Below are 19,066 nucleotides of genomic sequence, written 5' to 3'. Positions count from 1 at the left end.
TGTTCTTCCTCTTCATGCCATCCCACAAACTTGTACCGTTAGCAGATTTCACGTCATATCTGACATTCAAGGGTTTCAATAGGAGTTATGAAGAATTCATAGGGATCTCGTTGAAGAAGCATGATTTTAAGAACTATTTTTATGGAATGTGTTACGCTGGGTAGGATGAACATATAAACAAAGCAGGAGGGTTTTGCTAGGCACCCTCTCCATGGGAAGCTCTAGAGCGTTTTTAATAATGCAAGGAAAAAGAACCATCTTAGGGAACTGACCTTTAACTAGAAAGACAACAAAACAACACGGGACATTTCAGCCGCTATTTATTTTCAAAAGTTTAAGCAATTTACGAAGCTAAATGGGGTTTACCAGGCTGCCTGCGGTTATTTGGGTGTAGAGGAGCTATTGCTGGAGAGAGGATGATGAGTGTCTCGGATTATAAAAACAGCTGGAAAGGCTCTTAAAAGGACATTAATATCCACAAAACCTTCTCTCTCTCATATATCTCTCATCGTTCTGGAAGTAGATGGTCTGCCCTGGCTCCAATGTCTCCACCTTAATGTCCATTTGACCTTCACCGTCATATCAATCTTGTCCACAACTTTCTCCTTCCCTTCTCTCTCTAAGACTCCCAACTCCCTAATTAAACGTAGGACCGCTAACTCTACCAGTTTATTTTATGATAAGTTTTGTTTTCTGGTTTCTACTCTAACTGTTGGAGCTTCCTAAAATACCATAAAAACGTTTTCTCCTAATAACCAGCATCTTACCTGATGGACCAGCAGTTCTGCGACTTCCACGTGATTATTCAGTGCAGCCAAGTGCAACGCAGTATATCCATCATCTTTCTTCTCATCAACAATCCAAGGCCGGGGCAATTTGGAAAGCAAGACACGCATAGCACTAAAAAATAAACACAGCACATCATCAGAGGTAAAGAGGGAGGCAAAACAAAACTGTCCACCAGCAAATGCCCCAAGGGGCATACGCTACACCCAGTAAATGTATAGCATGCAGCCATGTTCTTCTGATGGCATTACAGAGTACTTTCCTTCTTCTAGGAGGGAGAAATGTATATTTGGTACGAAGTCATGGAAATCTCTCTGCATACATCTCCTTTGTACGCAGTAATTCTGTTTGGGTACTTCAGTAACAGCGCTGCCTTTGAGCACTTGCTACATTTAAGTTACCAGGGAGTAAAGCTGTCATGGACCACTAGAATTCTGGTGCACAACTGTAGTCGCCCCCATGTCATGTGTGTTCACGTTTCTCTGTAGGAGGCACAGAGCTTTAGACAGCGTTTTAAATGAACTACACGCCTGTTACCGACGATTTGGTAAGAAGGGATTTAAATATTATGAATTATATTTTCTGTTACTGACGTCACCCATATTCATGGCCGCCGTACACCAGATACGGTCAATAATACGGACGTGAGATAAGGGCGTCCCTGGAGTGGTGGCAGCATCAAGATTTCTCTACTTTCTATAATATAGCAATTAATTAACGCGCTTGAAATGTACGAATGAGAAAATACAAGAGATTGGTTATAAATATAACAAAAATATAATAAAATAAACACATTGAAGCTAGCAGGGAGGGCACTCGCTTAAAATGATAATTCCAAATAGTATACACAGCGTAGAATACGGCCGTAACCTACTTTTACCGTACAGTAATTACAATGATTACTCGCGTTGTACATAAGACGTAGAATAAAGTATACTGCTGCCCAGAAGCGGACGGGCGAACAATGCTAAGCATCTTTAGGGGGTACAAGGACTGCGTTTGCACTACAGACAGTTACGGAGGCTCTAGGGCGACATTACATCGGTGTACAGCCTGCCGTGTGACGTACACCGACAGCAGAGAGCCATTTATTCACATGGGAGCCGGACACGGATAGCTGCCTCTGACACGCCACATGTTTGTGGCAGGAGCCTTCTAATTATAGACGAGGGTCACCCCCAGCCACTCCAACCAAGCCGTGCCGCTCTTAACCCCTTCACTCCCAAAACGGGGACGCTCGGTACTAAAAACGGCTCGAACGGCACACGGGATATCTCGATACCGCAGCAAGGACAAAAGGTCAGGCCAATCTGTCATGGCACTATAACTGAAAAGTCCGCTTCTGGGCAGCAGTATACTTTATTCTACGTCTTTATGTCTTTTTCTACGTTGTGTTCATAAAAAAAAAGGTTACAACTGTAACCAAGTATTTAACCAGAAACCGAAAAACTTCATTAAAAGCACTCAATATGTATAATATATATATACTACACTTACAATAAAACTCATAAGTGTTTTGTACAGAAATATATGAATAACCCAACTTAAGTGAAAGCCATGGGAGCAGCCATCTTAACTCCCTGTTCAGTGCACTGGGACTATTATTCCTCCCCATCTATAAAGCTAATATTTGTAACAGCGACTGGTTTATTGTGGCTACCTTTGTAATGGTGGGCTAGGGAGAGGAGTACACTAAGACCGGAAACTTACCAGTTTTGTGCCCCCCCCAAGGTAAAGTAGTCCCTTATTTCTTAAACTAAATATCCCCAAACAATTACAGCGATTGCTAAAAACAGATACGGTGAAAGATGTGACCCTTCTGAATAGGAAAGTCTCCGCATCATCGCATTTCTTTGAAAAAAAGTTAAAATTTTTATGAATTATTGCTGTTGAATAAAACTTCCTATAAATATTGCATCACAAAGAGGCACCGAGGCCATTATCAGTGATAAAAAATTTTTTTTTTTTAAAAAAAAGCTAAAAAACACAAAACTATATTGGTTCTATACACAGTATCACCAATTACTGATCTACACGCTTTGTCTTTGTTTAAGTGGTTGAAGCAGCGTTTCCTTCTCACACTCGCTTCAAAAAGGTAAAGTTAATGATTGATGAAGAAGAAGAATTTTCTACACGCCGGCTAACGTGGAGGACAAAAGCCCCAAGCGGGGACCGGCCTCGCAGAACGCCAGGGGACAGAGAGCACGGATCTCCCGCAGCCCGACAACACTGCGGAGGGAAGGCGTTATTATTATTCAAAGCACTCTCCGCTCGTCTTAGGCTCGGGCGGCGTGCCGGCAACGCAGGGACTTTCTCCGCAGCGTTTCTAAGTATAGGGATTTACCGGCCGCCGCGCAGGCTCAGTGAGAACAGGGGTAACGGGAGTGGAAACACGAGAGAGCGCTTTATTTGGCAGTGCTAAAAATAGCAGAACAAATGGCCAAGCGGCGTTAGGGCTCGGCAGGATGAACAATCAATGAGCAGAGAGCGCGATAAGAGCTCCGGGAGCTCCGGGATCGACAATCGACAGCTGAGAGACTATTTTTTGCTATGGTTTACTAAATATGGTCAGGGAAGAGAGAGGCACTGGAGGGACCGTCTGCCTGGGATCGCATGTTTCAAATGCTTAGCTGCCTATAAAGCGGTTACACTTTAGCTCGTGCCCTTTGAGCGGGGGAAATGCCTCGTCCGGATGGGGTGCTCGCGGGGGTCCTGACCTCGCTTAACAGGCTCCGGTGACCTCTGAGGAGAAGTCGCTGAACAAAGATGTCTCTGCGTTTCTGGGGACATCCTGACACAAGAGCCGCATTGTTTATATAAAGGAGGGCGTCAGTCCAAACTTTTTGCTCTGCTAGCGTGCTGCTTGCACTATTTGTGTGTTTTTTCTTTTTTTTTACTGAACTCAAGCATGGAATAGGGTCACTGGCTCCGGGGTCAAGATACAGCCCCCGTGGGCTCATCGACTAAACAGGTGCAGCGACTGTCAGCTCCTACGCACGCCGGGTGGAAGGTGAGTTACCGTGCCTATTCCTCCAATCTAATGGCGTACTAAAACAGTACATACGATGAACAGCTGCGGGCTCCGTGTGTCAATACTAATATTAACTTAACAAACATAACAATAAGAACATAAACACACTAGAGGCTTTCCTTAGCTTCATTATTAAATGCCCCATGCAGGGGAGGCGGGCAACAATCATACTGCAGGCCTCGGTGGCATTGGAAAGGTTAATGTCCCACTGCATGTTCAATCATTAACCATTTCCCTTTAAAGATCTAGCGCAGACACAGCTGCCTCCAAAGTCATTCCTAATGTAAAAAAAAAAGTGCATGAAATCCCACCATATCCCCCCAAAAAGCACGTCAGTAAGAAGAGATGGCAACCGCTATACGGATCCGTGCACGCTATGGCATGCGGTAAATAACAGCCGCCTTTCCCGATGTGATCGCCTATGCCATCTGCAGTGTCACGCTGAGCAGCGAGGCTGGGGCATAACGTGGCACGGTTAGCAGTGTACAGTGCAGCGGCAGCGTGTGCTGTGATAGTAATGCTGCAATGCTGTCTTTCCTCGTACTATCGGCTCTGATTTGCTCTCTATCAGCTGCATGCACTAGCTGTGTCAGGCGCTGCAGGATTTTTTACTTTGGCTCGTGTATCCTTTTGTTGGGACGCCTGGCCGACGGCACGGGAAATACCTGCGTTCTCAAAGCCCGTGACATACAGATGAAGTAAGAGCTCACCAGCAGCATGACATCATCCCATTGATTCCGGCGGCTGCGTGCTGTCGGGAGACTCGCTCGCACTCGTCGAGTTGGGGCGGCAGGGGGGGTTGTAAAGAATGCGGACTGGTACAAGGAGGCAGGTGGAGGTGAGTCAAGGCTGGATGTCTGCATGCAATGATCTGGCCTGCATTATAAATACCTTTGCATGAATGTACACATACAGAATCCGATTGGGGTGAAAAAAAAATTATTTTTACTATTTCTTTATTCCTATGAGCATCAGGCTGGGGGATGGGTTATTATTTCACGTGACTTTAGAGTTGAACGTTTTTTTCCTGCATGATATTTCTTTTAATCTGAAGTGATAGCTCTCATTTTCAGGGAGCCAGAACTCGCAGAGAGAAGTGCATTTTACAGAGAGCTGCGCATGTTGAAGTCCGTTCCTTAACATTACTTTACGCGACATCGCAGTCTAATCCGGTAAAACTTAAAATATAAAGCATATAAGTATAAAAAAACACCGTTTTCTTTGCAGCATCACGTGACTCGCCGCGCACACCATGCCTGATTGGAGTACATACTTCTTTATGTACCCATATGAACATACAATGCTATGGAATGTAAAGAAGTATGTATTCTCACCAGGTGCCAAACGCCGCGCACACAACAGCTGATGGAAGACAGGGGGTGGGGGGCGGGGGGGGCTTCGGCGATAACTGTTGGAAGACTTTTCTCTCTCTGCTGTCTGTCACGTTATTATTATTATTATTATTATTATGCTTTAATCTTTTTCCAAGCATAGCTAACCTGCCTCTGATTTACGAGGGAAAATACCGGCTTCTATTATTTGTGTGATGGAGCAGCTCGTTGGTGCTTTAGTTGGGACGGCGTGATCGTGTTTCTTTCACTGTTAAGTCGACGGTGGCCAGCTTGCTGGTACCCAGACCCAAATAATGTCCTAGCGTCTGGTGTATCCTATGCAGTTTTTAGCAGGTGGGGTTCAGTAAGCCCAGCACATGCGGGGTTAATTTTATAGTATTAGCCTGGCTTCTCTCACCCCAGGAAGCGGTAACATGACAGTAAAGCGATGCATTTTGCACCATATCTCAATGAACGTCCCCATTCACAAACACTTTCAAGGTCAGGCATTCGCAGCGGCACTCTGCTCCGGCACCCACGTGGTTAAGTCTAGCAAACATCAGTAAGATAAAACTATAAATGGACATTATGTACCTTTGATGAAATGCAGATGGGTCCCATTTGACAATGAATTATTTAGCAGAGCTTACAGTGAAACAAATTAAAGTCGGGTTTACCTTAAAAGGGTGCGAATCCAACATTTTCAGATTCCTGGCACCCATTTGCACAAGAAACCTCTACGTGGGGAGGAAAAACCCCGGCAGGTTTATTCCAGGGATGCCGGCAGACAATGTTAATTCCCCGGATGCGGATCTAGGCACGTGCAGCGTCACACTTAATACTCTGCCACAGGGGCATTACAAAGCACTGTGTTGCCCACCCTTCTGGCAATCAATTAGTTAACGTGTTACTGGTGTACCATTCTGCCAACCAAGGGCATAGTCTCCAGTGCCATCCGCTCCAATGAATACAAAACGGCAAAATGTCTCAAGAGCCTTTTTTTTTTTTAAATGTTATTATTTCATTTGATTTTGTTCTGCTTTGCATTAATCTAACACCCCACCCCCTCGTTAATCGTTTAAAAATATAAGCCCCATGGCCACGAATACATAAACCCAGCCAGACACACTAGCCGCAGTCACCCTGGGATCGCGTGTCCATCGCTCGGCTTAGGCTGACGTGGCCGTAACTCAAACAGCGCCTGACTGACACGACCAGACGCTGACATTATCGAACGCCGCGGCGCTTTCTCTGTGCCCTTTTCTGCCCCGATATGGCAAATGCACGAAAGCCGATTGCCATCCAAGAGCGCAGTTGAGCCGCCGTATCCGCGCGACATATAAACGTGTATAAATAGCCGCTCGGATCGGGGAGACAGCACCTGCTGCTCGGTTTCTATTTCTGCATACAGGGGGCATTAACGTGATCATGGATAAACTGGGCGATAGGCGTGTGTAGTCTGCATGTGATGGAACAAATACATGATGTAAGCGCTATTATAATATACACGCCGTGCCGGCGTTAGACTTTATTTATATTACAGAAATATGTTTAGCAGAACTTCAAACTGGTTTAACCCATTGCTGTCTGTCACCCTTCCATGCTCTAGCGTTTCCAGGGGTTATTGCACAGATCACTGCGTTTCTTTTCCCAGAATTAGGGCTGCAACTAACGATTATTTTAATAATCGATTAATCGGCCGATTATTTTTTCGATTAATCGATTAATCGGATAAAAAAAAACAATATGCAAATTTTTCGTTTATTTAAAAGAATTTAATGAACTGGATGTTAAAAAACAACTTAAAATTTACATTAACATTCTTATTTTGTTATGATGTAATAAAAAACAATATTTTCAAAGTACAAGAACCCAAACACAATATTTATGAAACAAAATAACCCCAAACATTCTGAAAAGAGGTGGACTATTACTGTTCAAGAAACTTTGCCCCAGCACTTTGCACTTTGCACCCAGCACTTTGCACCCAGCACTTTGCACCCAGCCCTGGCACTTTGCACCCAGCACTTTGCACCCAGCACTTTGCCCCAGCCCTGGCACTTTGCATCCAGCACTTTGCACCCAGCATTCAGCACTTTGCACCCAGCCCTGGCACTTTGCACCCAGCACTTTGCACCCAGCCCTGGCACTTTGCACCCAGCACTTTGCACTGTGCCCCTGCACCCAGTCTCTAACTCTGCCCTGCACCCAGCCCTGCCCCCACATTCTGCCCTGCCCCCACACTCACACTCTGCCCTGCACCCACTCTGCCCTGCACCCACACTCACACCCTGCCCTGCATCCCCACCCCCACTCTGCCCTGCACCCAGTCTCCCACTCTGCTCTGCACCCACACTCACACCCTGCATCCCCACCCCCACTCTGCCTTGCACCCAGTCTCCTGCCCTGCACCCCCCACCCCCACTCTGCCCTGCACCCCCACCCCCACTCTGCCCTGCACCCCCACCCCCACTCTGCCCTGCACCCACACTCACGAACCGCTCTGTGCGAATGGAGCCACTCGCACAGAGCGAATCGCTCTGTGCGAATGGAGCCACTCGCACAGAGCGAACCGCTCTATGCGAATGGAGCCACTCGCACAGAGCGAACCGCTCTGTGCGAATGGAGCCACTCGCACAGAGCGAACCGCTCTGTGCGAATGGAGCCACTCGCACAGAGCGAACCGCTCTGTGCGAATGGAGCCACTCGCACAGAGCGAACCGCTCTGTGCGAATGGAGCCACTCGCACAGAGCGAACCGCTCTGTGCGAATGGAGCCACTCGCACAGAGCGAACCGCTCTGTGCGAATGGAGCCACTCGCACAGAGCGAACCGCTCTGTGCGAATGGAGCCACTCGCACAGAGCGAACCGCTCTGTGCGAATGGAGCCACTCGCACAGAGCGAACCGCTCTGTGCGAATGGAGCCACTCGCACAGAGCGAACCGCTCTGTGCGAATGGAGCCACTCGCACAGAGCGAACCGCTCTGTGCGAGTGGAGCCACTCGCACAGAGCGAACCGCTCTGTGCGAGTGGAGCCACTCGCACAGAGCGAACCGCTCTGTGCGAGTGGAGCCACTCGCACAGAGCGATTCGCTCTGTGCGAGTGGCTCTGTGCGATCCGTGCACATAGACATGAAGAATACTTACCTCCGGAACGCGTCACATCCGTCACGTAGCTGAAAGAAGGCGGAGACTGCAGAGCGTGTAGCAGAAGCGGGGAACGCTCGCGGAGGTAAGTAAAAGGAGCCGAGTGCTCCAACAACGAATTGATCACTCGATTAATCGATAACGGAAATCGTTATCGATGATTTCCGTTATCGATTATTATCGATTTTATCGATTCGTTGTTTCAGCTCTACCCAGAATACACTAGCGTTTATGTATTCCGGGTACGTATATCTATAGATCTGTGTATGATGGGTGTAGGCAGTTGCTGAACGTATACCGCAGGTAGTAAGTATCCACCGCCTCGCGCAAAGACGGGGCTCTCGGTTCATGTGAACGCTCTCTGCGCTGCAATGCTTCGCTAAAGCTGGTAAAATGGAACCAAATCACCTCTTCAATGGATTTGGTCCCCTTCAACCAGCTGTAGGATTGCATTGAGGACAACGATGACGACGACACCCTGGATACCCCAAAAACACCCAGACGCCAGAAAGCTGCAGCACAAAGTATAAGCATCTAACGGCCGTTCCTTTCCTCTCTGGTGTAACCAAACAATCCAATAAACAGCTGTCCGCATTATCACGATGTACTATCGTTTATTTATATACAACATGCGCCACCTGCACCGTACATCTCTGTATTCTGTTTCTGGCTTCCATCAACATATAAAAACGGGGAAACAAGATTTATCCCTCAAAATGTTATAGAAAGGTGTTTGATTCTTCTGTATCATTCAAATACAACAAAGATAAATAATTGTATTATTCATAAAACATGACTCTGAACACAGGTGCGCAACAACAAGAGCGGACCGGTTACACTTCCCCGTCCAGACGTCCCCGTAGAACGCCTTCAACCCCACGGGGGCAAGCGTTACCGTGTCACAGAAACCGGAGAAGGGTAATACGTTACAAAAACCCGTCTGAATGAGCTCCTAAGCAGCTGTTCCAAGGGTGCATCGTGAAGCGTGTCCCTTCATCAGGAGCCACACAATTATACAGAAAATACAGATCCATTGTAACGAGTAATGCTGAAAGAAACCCCGAAACACAGGTTCTATAGGAGAAAATATACGTAACGTATCAAAGAGGTGCTGAAAAGTAACACTGGGCTGCCAACCGCCGCTATATATATAGTCAGATGAGATTACCCTGCAAGTAAAAATTACATTACTACACCTTCACGAGTAAAGGACTTGTGCCATGTTACATGCCTATGTTTAAAGGGTTAACAAGCCATCCTGCATGAATACCAGACATTTAACATTTTTCTTAGGCCAGATCCACCCATAAAATGTTATCTGGCAACCTGGCCAGACCCCATCATAAAATCAGAGGGACAGGGACAAAATCGCTACTCAAACACACAACAATTAAGGAGAAAGAAAGAAGAAAGAAAGAATAATAAAGCCAGCCTTTCTCCAATAGATGTTTTTGCAAAACAGTGTATATAGTTCTAAAGCAAAGCTCCTAATAATAATAATAATGAGAGAATATAAAACCAGATGTGCTGTGTTACAGAAGTTTCCGGAAGCACGTAGACCGCCGCGTGGTAAATATTCACCAACAGTAATTAGCAGAGTATCCTCTAATCCCAAGCATACCACCTCCGATAAATGACTATTAGCAGCAGAGATGTCCCGTTTCCTACCGGGAGACGTATGAATCAGATCCTTCCTACCTGCTACATATAACAACATAGGGGCTTTCAAAAGGCCTATAGATAGCATAACCATAACAGGGGCCCCGTACAAAAGCCCAGCAATATCACCCATATGTGGTGTTCCTGCGACCCCACCGGAATTGGATTTCATATTCAGAATCATCATAAAGTATACACACACACACACACATATATATATATATATATATATATATATAATTAAATGTATATATTTTAAACCACCCACCGCAACTCCTCACAGTTCTCAATAAACCTAAACAAAATAAAGTCCCTTTAAATTAAATAAAACCTTGCTTCAAATAAACAGATATTTAATTAACTACTTTAGAAACAATTACAGAAACTAAATCAAAGTTCTCTTACTGGCACAGCGGGAACAAATCAGCTTCAATTCCCCTTTTTGCATGGACTGCAGTTGCAATTAAATGAAATTTTTAGACATTGGATATTGCAATAGGAGCGGCTGTATCATCCCACAAAGTGGAGAATAGTCAGGCTTACACAAAAATGAATAAATCCGATCACACGTCTGTACTGTATTTCTGAAATCCATAGACACTTCAAACTCAGAGGCAACCTGATAATCCCCTTAACGCTGGTTAGATTACAACAACGCTGATAATTACGCTGGGTACCGTATCCTATCCTAAATCATCTGCTGTCTCTGATCGACTCAAAACCACAGATAATAAAATGTTTTATTAAAACCTCGCACCTACTCCCACGTCACACGGGAGCAGAACAATAAAATTATACTTTGAGGGCATCTACAGAGACGTGCCGTTCTAGCCAATAATAACCAAGCGCAGATTTTTAGCCAGTAATGATCTGGGCTGAAACCCAACGGCACGTGCTAGCCGTACACAAGCAAACGCTCTAGCTGGGCCACAAGGGGATGAAGCAAGACTTTCCAGCTCAGTAACTTGCACAGCACCAAAATACCCGCACCACACTTTGAATTCCATGACATAAAGCAGACTGGGTTCCTACCTGGGATTTCCTCGCAGCGCGGCGTGATGGAGAGCATTAAAGCCATTGTTGTTTGTGAACGTAACATCTGCTCCAGCTTCCAGCAGCACAGCGAGAATATCGTCCCGTTTCTTGCTTATTGCATCGTGGAGAGGAGTGTCACCTTCCGAATCCTACAACAAACAGAATTCCCGATTTAAGAAAGGGAAGCTCCAGTTTCCCAATATGTACCATTTGCTGGGGTCTACAGAGACATCATCCTGAAAGCAAGATTGTCCCTAATCACACACTCACTCACTCACTCCAGACGAGGTGTGCTTTCTTCACACCTTCACATGCCCTGATTCAGGGCAAATCAAACAAGATTTTTTGCTCCAAAAGCAGATTTTATCTTATTAAAAATCTGAACGACCTTGCGCATCACCAGATTTGAACATTTTGGGCTCGTTCTGAACAGCGAGTGAACTATCACTCAGACTATCTTGCAAACTCCCACTTAAGTGAATAAAGTACATGAAAGCAGAACACGAACTGTTGGTTCTGCTCTATAACAAACCACATGGAAAACTGCAGTGAAAAGCATGCTGCCTACATATAGACATCCAGACACTGTTTCTGCCAATAAACAGAGCTCATTACTTTGGGGTAAATTGAATGCGTTTAGGAACAGTCTTGGGGCTTTTATTATTTTACTGTCGGCCTCCCTATTGTGTCTTTCACTGCATGTTGTATTCTTTTCAGTGCATGCCAAGCAGAAGCATACTAAATCCTTCAAGGAACAAAGCAAGGGCATCAATGTAGAAAACAAAGAGGTCAAAGAGGGCTCATGGTTTAAAAGTCTTCATTCAATTCACTGGTAGCAACAGAGAAAAAGAACTATATCCCTTATGTGTCAATATCAAGAAAGTACACAAACACCACATTCACTTAATAGAGGAGGCTAAACTTACGGATCATCTAGCACTTAAAGGCACCATCCAAAGAAACAAATGTGTATAATTTTGCTATTCGTTTTACCATAATGAACTGTTAACGGTGGAATGTATGAACAAGGCACTGGTTTTGGTTACACAGGTAACAATTTACAGAACGTGAACCGCTGATTTAGCCCCATTAGATGCAATGTGATTACCTGCAGACTGGGATGGCAGCCGAAGTCTAGTAAGGTTTTAACAACTTGCAAGTGGCCTTTGTTGACAGCGATGTGGAGGGGAGTCTGCTTGCGCTTGTTGCGGGCATTTAAGTCCGCTCCTCCCCTGTGTAAAACTTCAATAACAGCTCCTTCATCCCCAAAGGACGCGTGGTGCACGGCCCGATCTCCATCTTTATCCTATGGAACCAACAGTCTGTGTTATGGCACGCAATGGCGCAGAACGACCTTCTCTCATAACGTATATATAAAAAAATAGAACCGGCATAATAAAAACGAAAACAAACTATTAGAACACCCAGAGTGCATCGCTCATTGCTACGCATACACACACCGTTACACCGTAACCTACAGGAGAGCTATTTTTATTTCTCTGTTGATCTGGGGCCACAGATAACGATGAAAACAAAACTAATAAATCTAATCAGCTGTGGGGCGTTTAATCCCAGAGAACGCACCGACTAGCAGTGCGGACGGGGGAAATACCAACAGTTTGAGCAGTCTGCTATTAAGAATTCACAATAAGTTTATTGTGGATCCAGATGGGATTGGCACCCCGTAAGGGTTAGCCCTGTTATTTTCTCATTTCTGCTTTATTTTACTATGAGTTCCATGTTCATAAAGGGGGGGCTTGGACAGGTAATGTTTTGGATTCAATGTCAATGAAAGATAGCAAAATATTTTCTTATTAAGGAATCTGAACCAATATACGTAAATTTTTCAACGTGGTCTATGAGACCTATGAGGTCTACTGAAATTGCTATTCAATTACCCATTGTAACTTGGCCCCCCTGAACTGCTAATTATTAATTATAAATAGATAAGCTGACCTACTGCGCTAGGAGAAGAGATCATGATATTTTAACATGAAAAAGGTCTTGTTAGGGGCTCGTAACTCTTAGGACACACATCTCAGTCCGATGTTTGTGAATTTTAAATCATTGTGTTTGGTTATTGTCCCGGAAATACAAAACTGGTTAAAATAAATAGTTACCTCGGCTTCTACATCAACATTATGCTTCAGAAGAAGTTTTAAAATGTCCACGTGTCCATTCTGGCTCGCCGCCTGCATCGCTGTATGCCCAGCACATTGCCCGTTAACCTGCATGTGAAGTTAATAAAGACGAATACAGAAACTAATTAGAATGAAATGAAAGCACGGTACATTTCGAATTAAGGAAGAATGTGGTTCTAACACTTTACCTTTTCTATTGTCATATGGGGTAGCGGTAGAGAAGGTACATGCAAATGCTATCTGTGAACTAAACCACTTCTTAGATGAAAGAATAGGCAAAGAATTGCACATTTACAAGGAAACAGACTGTGTTCCATAAACAGGATGACACTGCAGAGAACACAAAACAAGCACACCCGGATATAAAGGCAATGAAAATAGTAAAAACTCTCACATCCACATCTGGTCTTTTGAGCAAGTCCTCCACCTTAGCCACATCCCCGTTAGCAGCTGCTTTCACCAGCTCTTCATTAAGATCCCCAGATTCCTGAGTCTCAAACAGTTTCTTTAAAAGCTGCGACAGTCGCTCTGAGGGATGAAAACAAGCAGGTTGGCAGCTTTCACACAAAACGGATGAGCTTGCACTCTTTAGTTATTGAAATGAACTAACATGACTTCTGTATCATTTCACTCGTCCTCCCAGCTGCCCCTACCTAAAGCAGGGAGCATACCGCAGTATGCATTTTACATACGCCCAGCAGAATCTGGTTAATGGGAGTAGCAGCCGCCGCCAATAACATGTATGTAATATGAACACTGATGTTTCATTAGCATACATGTGATTGGCTGCTGGTTGAAACACCTCAACAGGAGTGATAGTGACCATGTGCAACCAGTAAACAAAAGTCACTCCAACACGCATTCAATAAAAATTGTAGACTGCTCCTGATATTTTTTTATTTCTATTATAGTGTACCAACGATCAGCATGTGTATTATAGAATCGGATCCGTCACATTTTCCACTCAAAAGTAATTCTAGGTGCAGCAGATATACATTTTATAGAAAAGTTAAAAGCTGCATGATGAAGGGAAATAGAAACATGCAGTAATAACCTACCGCCAGTCGCATTGCTTATAGCGGATCCTACAGAGGCCACTTTGGTAACAGCAGCTGGGTTATATGTCCAAGATGTCCCACACACTTCAACCTTCAGATCGCTGTCAGAATATATCTGTTGTACTCGACCGACTTTACCGAGGGTCTAAGAAAAGAAACATACATTTGTGTTAGTTTATAAACCATTTCTTTGCTTGAAAATGTAACGATTAGACTCAAAATACTCATCAGCATTACTAGCCCAATACTTCATGGTGACATCCTATGGGACTACAGAGAATTGCACCTAGGCTAATGTGCAGAGCCACACTGCAGGTGCAAACCCATAAGACTGATGGAGCCAACGACAGCACCAGATGCTGTTATCAAAAAGATTGTTTAATGCAAAATACACTGGAACCTTTAACAATATATATTATATTAAAGACGAAATGAGTATTGCTATAGAAAACAATCCTTGAGGAGTTCTGAAAGAGTTGTTTACAACAGCAACATTTTTAATTACTTGTGACTTTCTTTTATACAATAGAGATTCAATGGCTTGGGTGCATTGGGAATATACACACACACACACACATTTTATTCACAGTGCTGTGTGTATATATGTATATTTTATTTTATAATTTAACAAAATGCAAACAGAAGCAAATTTGGAATCAAACCAATATTTGATGTGTCCCCACTAAATATTGATTTGATTTAGAGTTTTCTGCTGTTCACTCACTTTGCATTCTGTTAAATGATAAAATCTAATTGCATGTCTATTTTTGAAAGCATTCTTACTTTACGACATTCTTTTACACATCCCTAAAACCTTTGCACGGTACTTATATAGTTGTATAACAACATAATAGAATACTAACTGGAAGCATCGCTTCAGCCCACTCGCCATGACCTCTCTGAAGCAGTTTTATTCTCTCCAAGTCATAACAAATTTGCACGAGGTCTCCCACTTGGAATTGAGATGTTCCACCTTCTGCACCTTGAACGGCATCCCCACTTCGAACAACATTTGCCTTGGTCAGAACCGCTGGGTTAAACGTCCACCTATAATAATAATAACGATAAAAGGTGCATTCCGAGACACATTAAAATTATTAGCCTAATCGTAACCTTTCAAAACAAAAATAGCAATTCTATAGAGATAACACAAGTCTAGATACCTGCACTGTGTGCACTACTTTGTAAGGTAAACAAAGAGTTACTATTCAAACAACTGCATGGCAACAATTTTTATAGAACCCTACTGTTTTCACCAGGTAAGTTACTTTTATAGAATGAAATTAAAAAAAATGTAAATTGCTAAAGTTTACGGCTTAAAACTAGTCCTGCTTTATAATTATTTCACAATAAACGGATGAACTGTGGAGACTATACTAACCTATTTCCACTGGGGTACTGCACCACGATATCATGATCTTCATCAATGCCGCAGACCGTGCCGGTAGTGGTCAGAGTCTCAAACATGCCATCGGTCCATCCTCCGTGGCCGTGCTGCAGCGACTGGACAATTTCCAGCTCCAGATCAATATTAACGAGATCCCCAATTAGCAGACCCCCGGGATTCCGATTACCGTTTTGTTCACCTAATGAAGGAAAAATAGAAATGACCGTTGTCATCGCAGACGTTCTTTTCTGACAAAGCATGTAATCCTAGGTTATACTTATAAATCGAGGCATCAGAAGATAACGAAAGGGCACAAGCCATCTAAAGCACTTTCATGCATATGCCAGCTGTGTGCTCCCTTTAGACCTTCATGGCCATGCTTTTGCAAATGCATGGGAGGACTCGGCAGAGTCTCTTCTCCCACACTGCTTTGGAGTACTTCTTTAATGTCGGATGTCAGGGACATTAAATGTTATATTATTTAATAACCATGTACTTGATAGTCGTTGGATAATATTTTATTTTTGAGAGGTATCACTGCAGGTAGCCAGTGAGTAAACCATGATCGGTCCCAAAGATTGTTATGCTTTTGTTTTAAAGTTATTTTAGAATTATTCTGCCCAAGAGCCTGCTGGGTCCTGTTTTTTTCCTTTGTCTGCTTTGTATACATCAAAAACTAGCCTATGAGCATCAGAACTGTAAATGATACAGAGCTGAAGATATGTAAATGATATGTACAAGTAAACACATTAAAGACTGAAGAGAAATCACTTACCCAGCACAGGACAATGATCCCGGTAAAACGACCCTCCTTTAGCGTCTTGCACACATTTCAGATCAGACTAGGAAAAAAATGGATAAATACATCAAAACACAGTAAACTTTCTAAATTGAATTAAATTCGGCGATATTTAAGAGACCCTGGCTTCTGACACCAGAAACCTTCAATATATATACTATTGCACAATAACCTATTCTCAAACATTTAGCTGAAATAAGTTCATGAAACAGATCCATAAAGGACCCTGCTGTAAATTTTGCCCCACAGCGGTGCGCATTACACCACTGGCATTCAAAACATTTAATTCCACAGCATAAGCCATTTTTATTTTGTCCCAAGGAAAACAAGAGATTATTTGTCATACGCATCACGTGTTTCCCGTAACCTGTGAAACTAGATTCATTCTATGTACAAGAGAACGGTTATTCTTCATAAACCACAATTAAATGGCAAAGCAATTTCAGAAGAAGAGGGGAGCTGCAGCTAACCGAGCGCTCGTAATCACTGAACGCAAAACCTTCCTGGCTGGATTCTGCACTGGAAAAAAATCCAAAGCTATATTGGCAAAAACAAGCTGACATCGGCACCTTTTGTGCTTATTCAGAAAAAAACATGATTTTCAACTTATTAAATAGTATTGTGCACTAAAGGAAAAAATAAAAACAATTGCCATTTTCTTTCAACAGAGACAAGGTATAACTAAAAAGATTTAAGAATGTTAATATATTATACGGGATAACAGAAAAATAAATGTCCCGATACACGAAGGTTATCGTGGAGATATAGACTCTATTGCGTTGTCTATTGTGTTCCCTCAAGGAATTTCTTTCAAGAAGCCTCCCTCCCCACAAACGTCTCAAATGAAAAAAAGAATATTTAAAATGTAATGCGATTCAGAATGGATTTCCGCTTGGCATTTCCTTAACGGAAGTTCAATATATTTTAATACAAACATAACATACGTCAGCATGAAATCTATTGATGTGCATCTCATTTAGCACCAACGTGCGCCGCACAAAGGGACCCTCTTAATGATCCAAGCTGGCAGAAGGTCAGAACAAAAGAAAGTGCACGCGGACTATAAAGAAGACGCCACACTCCCCCCGTAGCTGGGTTCCACCATTGTCATGTTTAACGCTTACCATGCCTTCAAATCCCACTCTGTAGAGGTTTTTGGCTCCATTGTCCCACAGGACATATGCTGCGCTGTGTGGACTCGACGCGCTCCAGTCTTGTATCTCTGTTACCTGCGTGGGGTTACAAAGGGGGGGGATAAAAGTTACAATTTTAAGGGATAGTAAGGCTTCAGCATATGTTAGGTAGTCAGGAACTGCGCTGCCATTAGTTTAACTCATCATTTGACTGAAACACCAACGTTACCGCAAATATTCAATTGCGTATGAATATTAAGCCATTACGGGCACTTTAAGAACCCCATTGGGGCATTAGCCAAGCTGGACACTAAGTGTTAGTATTCTGGATCACCCGTCTAGGTAATAATTGTTTTGCTAAAGGGTATCATAACATAACCTTAAACATGTTTACCTATGCTCAGTTTTGACATATATATATATATATATATATATAAAATGTGTAAGTATGTACAAACACATGGTAACATTGGTTCCTTTCTCATGTCGCTATATTTGGTTTAGTTTGATTTATTCTTGTGTGGTTGTTGTATATTTAAAGGAATAATATCTGTAGTGTTCTCACTGTATTTTTGGTTATAGATTTTTTGACACTTATAGGGAGGTGTTCTCAGTTTCATTATTTTTTGTGTCACTTTATTATTTTTGTTTGTTAGTATTGTACCATGACGCAGTACTTAGCAATAACATTAAAGTTGACAAAATACAAAATTGACCATAAGAGTAGCACAAGTTAAGAGATTTTGCTAGAGGAGGACCTGCACGTGTAACCTTACAATCTATTAGGCACACAAGCAATCCATCAGAGACCGACACCAAACCCAAAAGAAGCATTAAAGGCAAAACACGCAAGAGTCTTATACGGTCACAGCAGTGCAAAAAATGCAGTATTGTGGCAGGAATGACACCTGGGAATGGGGGGTTATAAGGGCAGGGGGCAATGGCTATGATGAAGGGTCAGAAGAAGGAGGCTGTGGATTAGTCCTCCTTGTCAAGACCATTGATGATGAAAGATCAACCGGCAACAGTTTCTGACCGTGAGCTGTTCCTTCCTCAGGATCAGACGATTCCTCGCAAGCCACATGGTGGTTTTCAAGCAAACACATCAGGCGCCAGCGCATTAAGCAGCACACTTTCTGATAAAAGGATTTGGGCAGGGTGGATTACGCTTCACATATGATGAAGGTTCTAATCCCAAAGGGAAAAGTAATCCCTTTTTTTCTTAAAGCTCCCTGCTGAGAAACATACTCCTCCCAATCCGGGGAAAACCGACTGTATTCTACTGCGTTATATATAAATAATAAATAATCGTGTGCAAATAAATCAAGGCCGTAGGCGACATCCATGGTTTTAAAGTAAAAAAAAAAAAAATCAGAACAGTTTTATCTATGAACAAGTGCTGTAATTCACCACTTTTATGTTCTTCAGTCTTCCTAATAAGCACCCCCCACCATCCCTATAACCAGGAGCCCTGCCGGCTACGCAGGCTATTTTGAAATGACAGCAGCCAATAAGATGCGCCCAGCCTCAATCTGGAGAGAGCAGCAGCGAATCTGGTG

The 19,066-nt window shown here is 43.3% G+C and overlaps 1 protein-coding gene across 2 annotated transcripts in view; it reads right to left on the bottom strand.

The window, feature by feature from the left end:
- MIB1 (MIB E3 ubiquitin protein ligase 1) overlaps window positions 1-19,066 on the bottom strand; it is a 28,130-nt gene that overhangs the window by 5,864 nt on the left and 3,200 nt on the right. For both annotated transcript variants that reach the window (XM_053466416.1, XM_053466415.1), the window contains exons 4-13: window positions 17,499-17,603; window positions 16,351-16,417; window positions 15,570-15,774; window positions 15,052-15,235; window positions 14,189-14,333; window positions 13,525-13,658; window positions 13,110-13,217; window positions 12,098-12,295; window positions 10,987-11,138; window positions 768-900 (exon numbers count right to left, since the gene is read on the bottom strand). In XM_053466416.1, the coding sequence (XP_053322391.1) occupies window positions 768-900; window positions 10,987-11,138; window positions 12,098-12,295; window positions 13,110-13,217; window positions 13,525-13,658; window positions 14,189-14,333; window positions 15,052-15,235; window positions 15,570-15,774; window positions 16,351-16,417; window positions 17,499-17,603 (1,431 nt within the window). The remainder of the gene's footprint in view (window positions 1-767; window positions 901-10,986; window positions 11,139-12,097; window positions 12,296-13,109; window positions 13,218-13,524; window positions 13,659-14,188; window positions 14,334-15,051; window positions 15,236-15,569; window positions 15,775-16,350; window positions 16,418-17,498; window positions 17,604-19,066) is intronic.

Source organism: Spea bombifrons, chromosome 5 (genome assembly GCF_027358695.1).
Source record: "Spea bombifrons isolate aSpeBom1 chromosome 5, aSpeBom1.2.pri, whole genome shotgun sequence".
NCBI classification, from domain to species: domain Eukaryota; kingdom Metazoa; phylum Chordata; class Amphibia; order Anura; family Pelobatidae; genus Spea; species Spea bombifrons.
The sequence above is the reverse complement of the archived record's forward strand: the minus strand, read 5'-3'. Positions and strand labels throughout refer to the sequence as shown.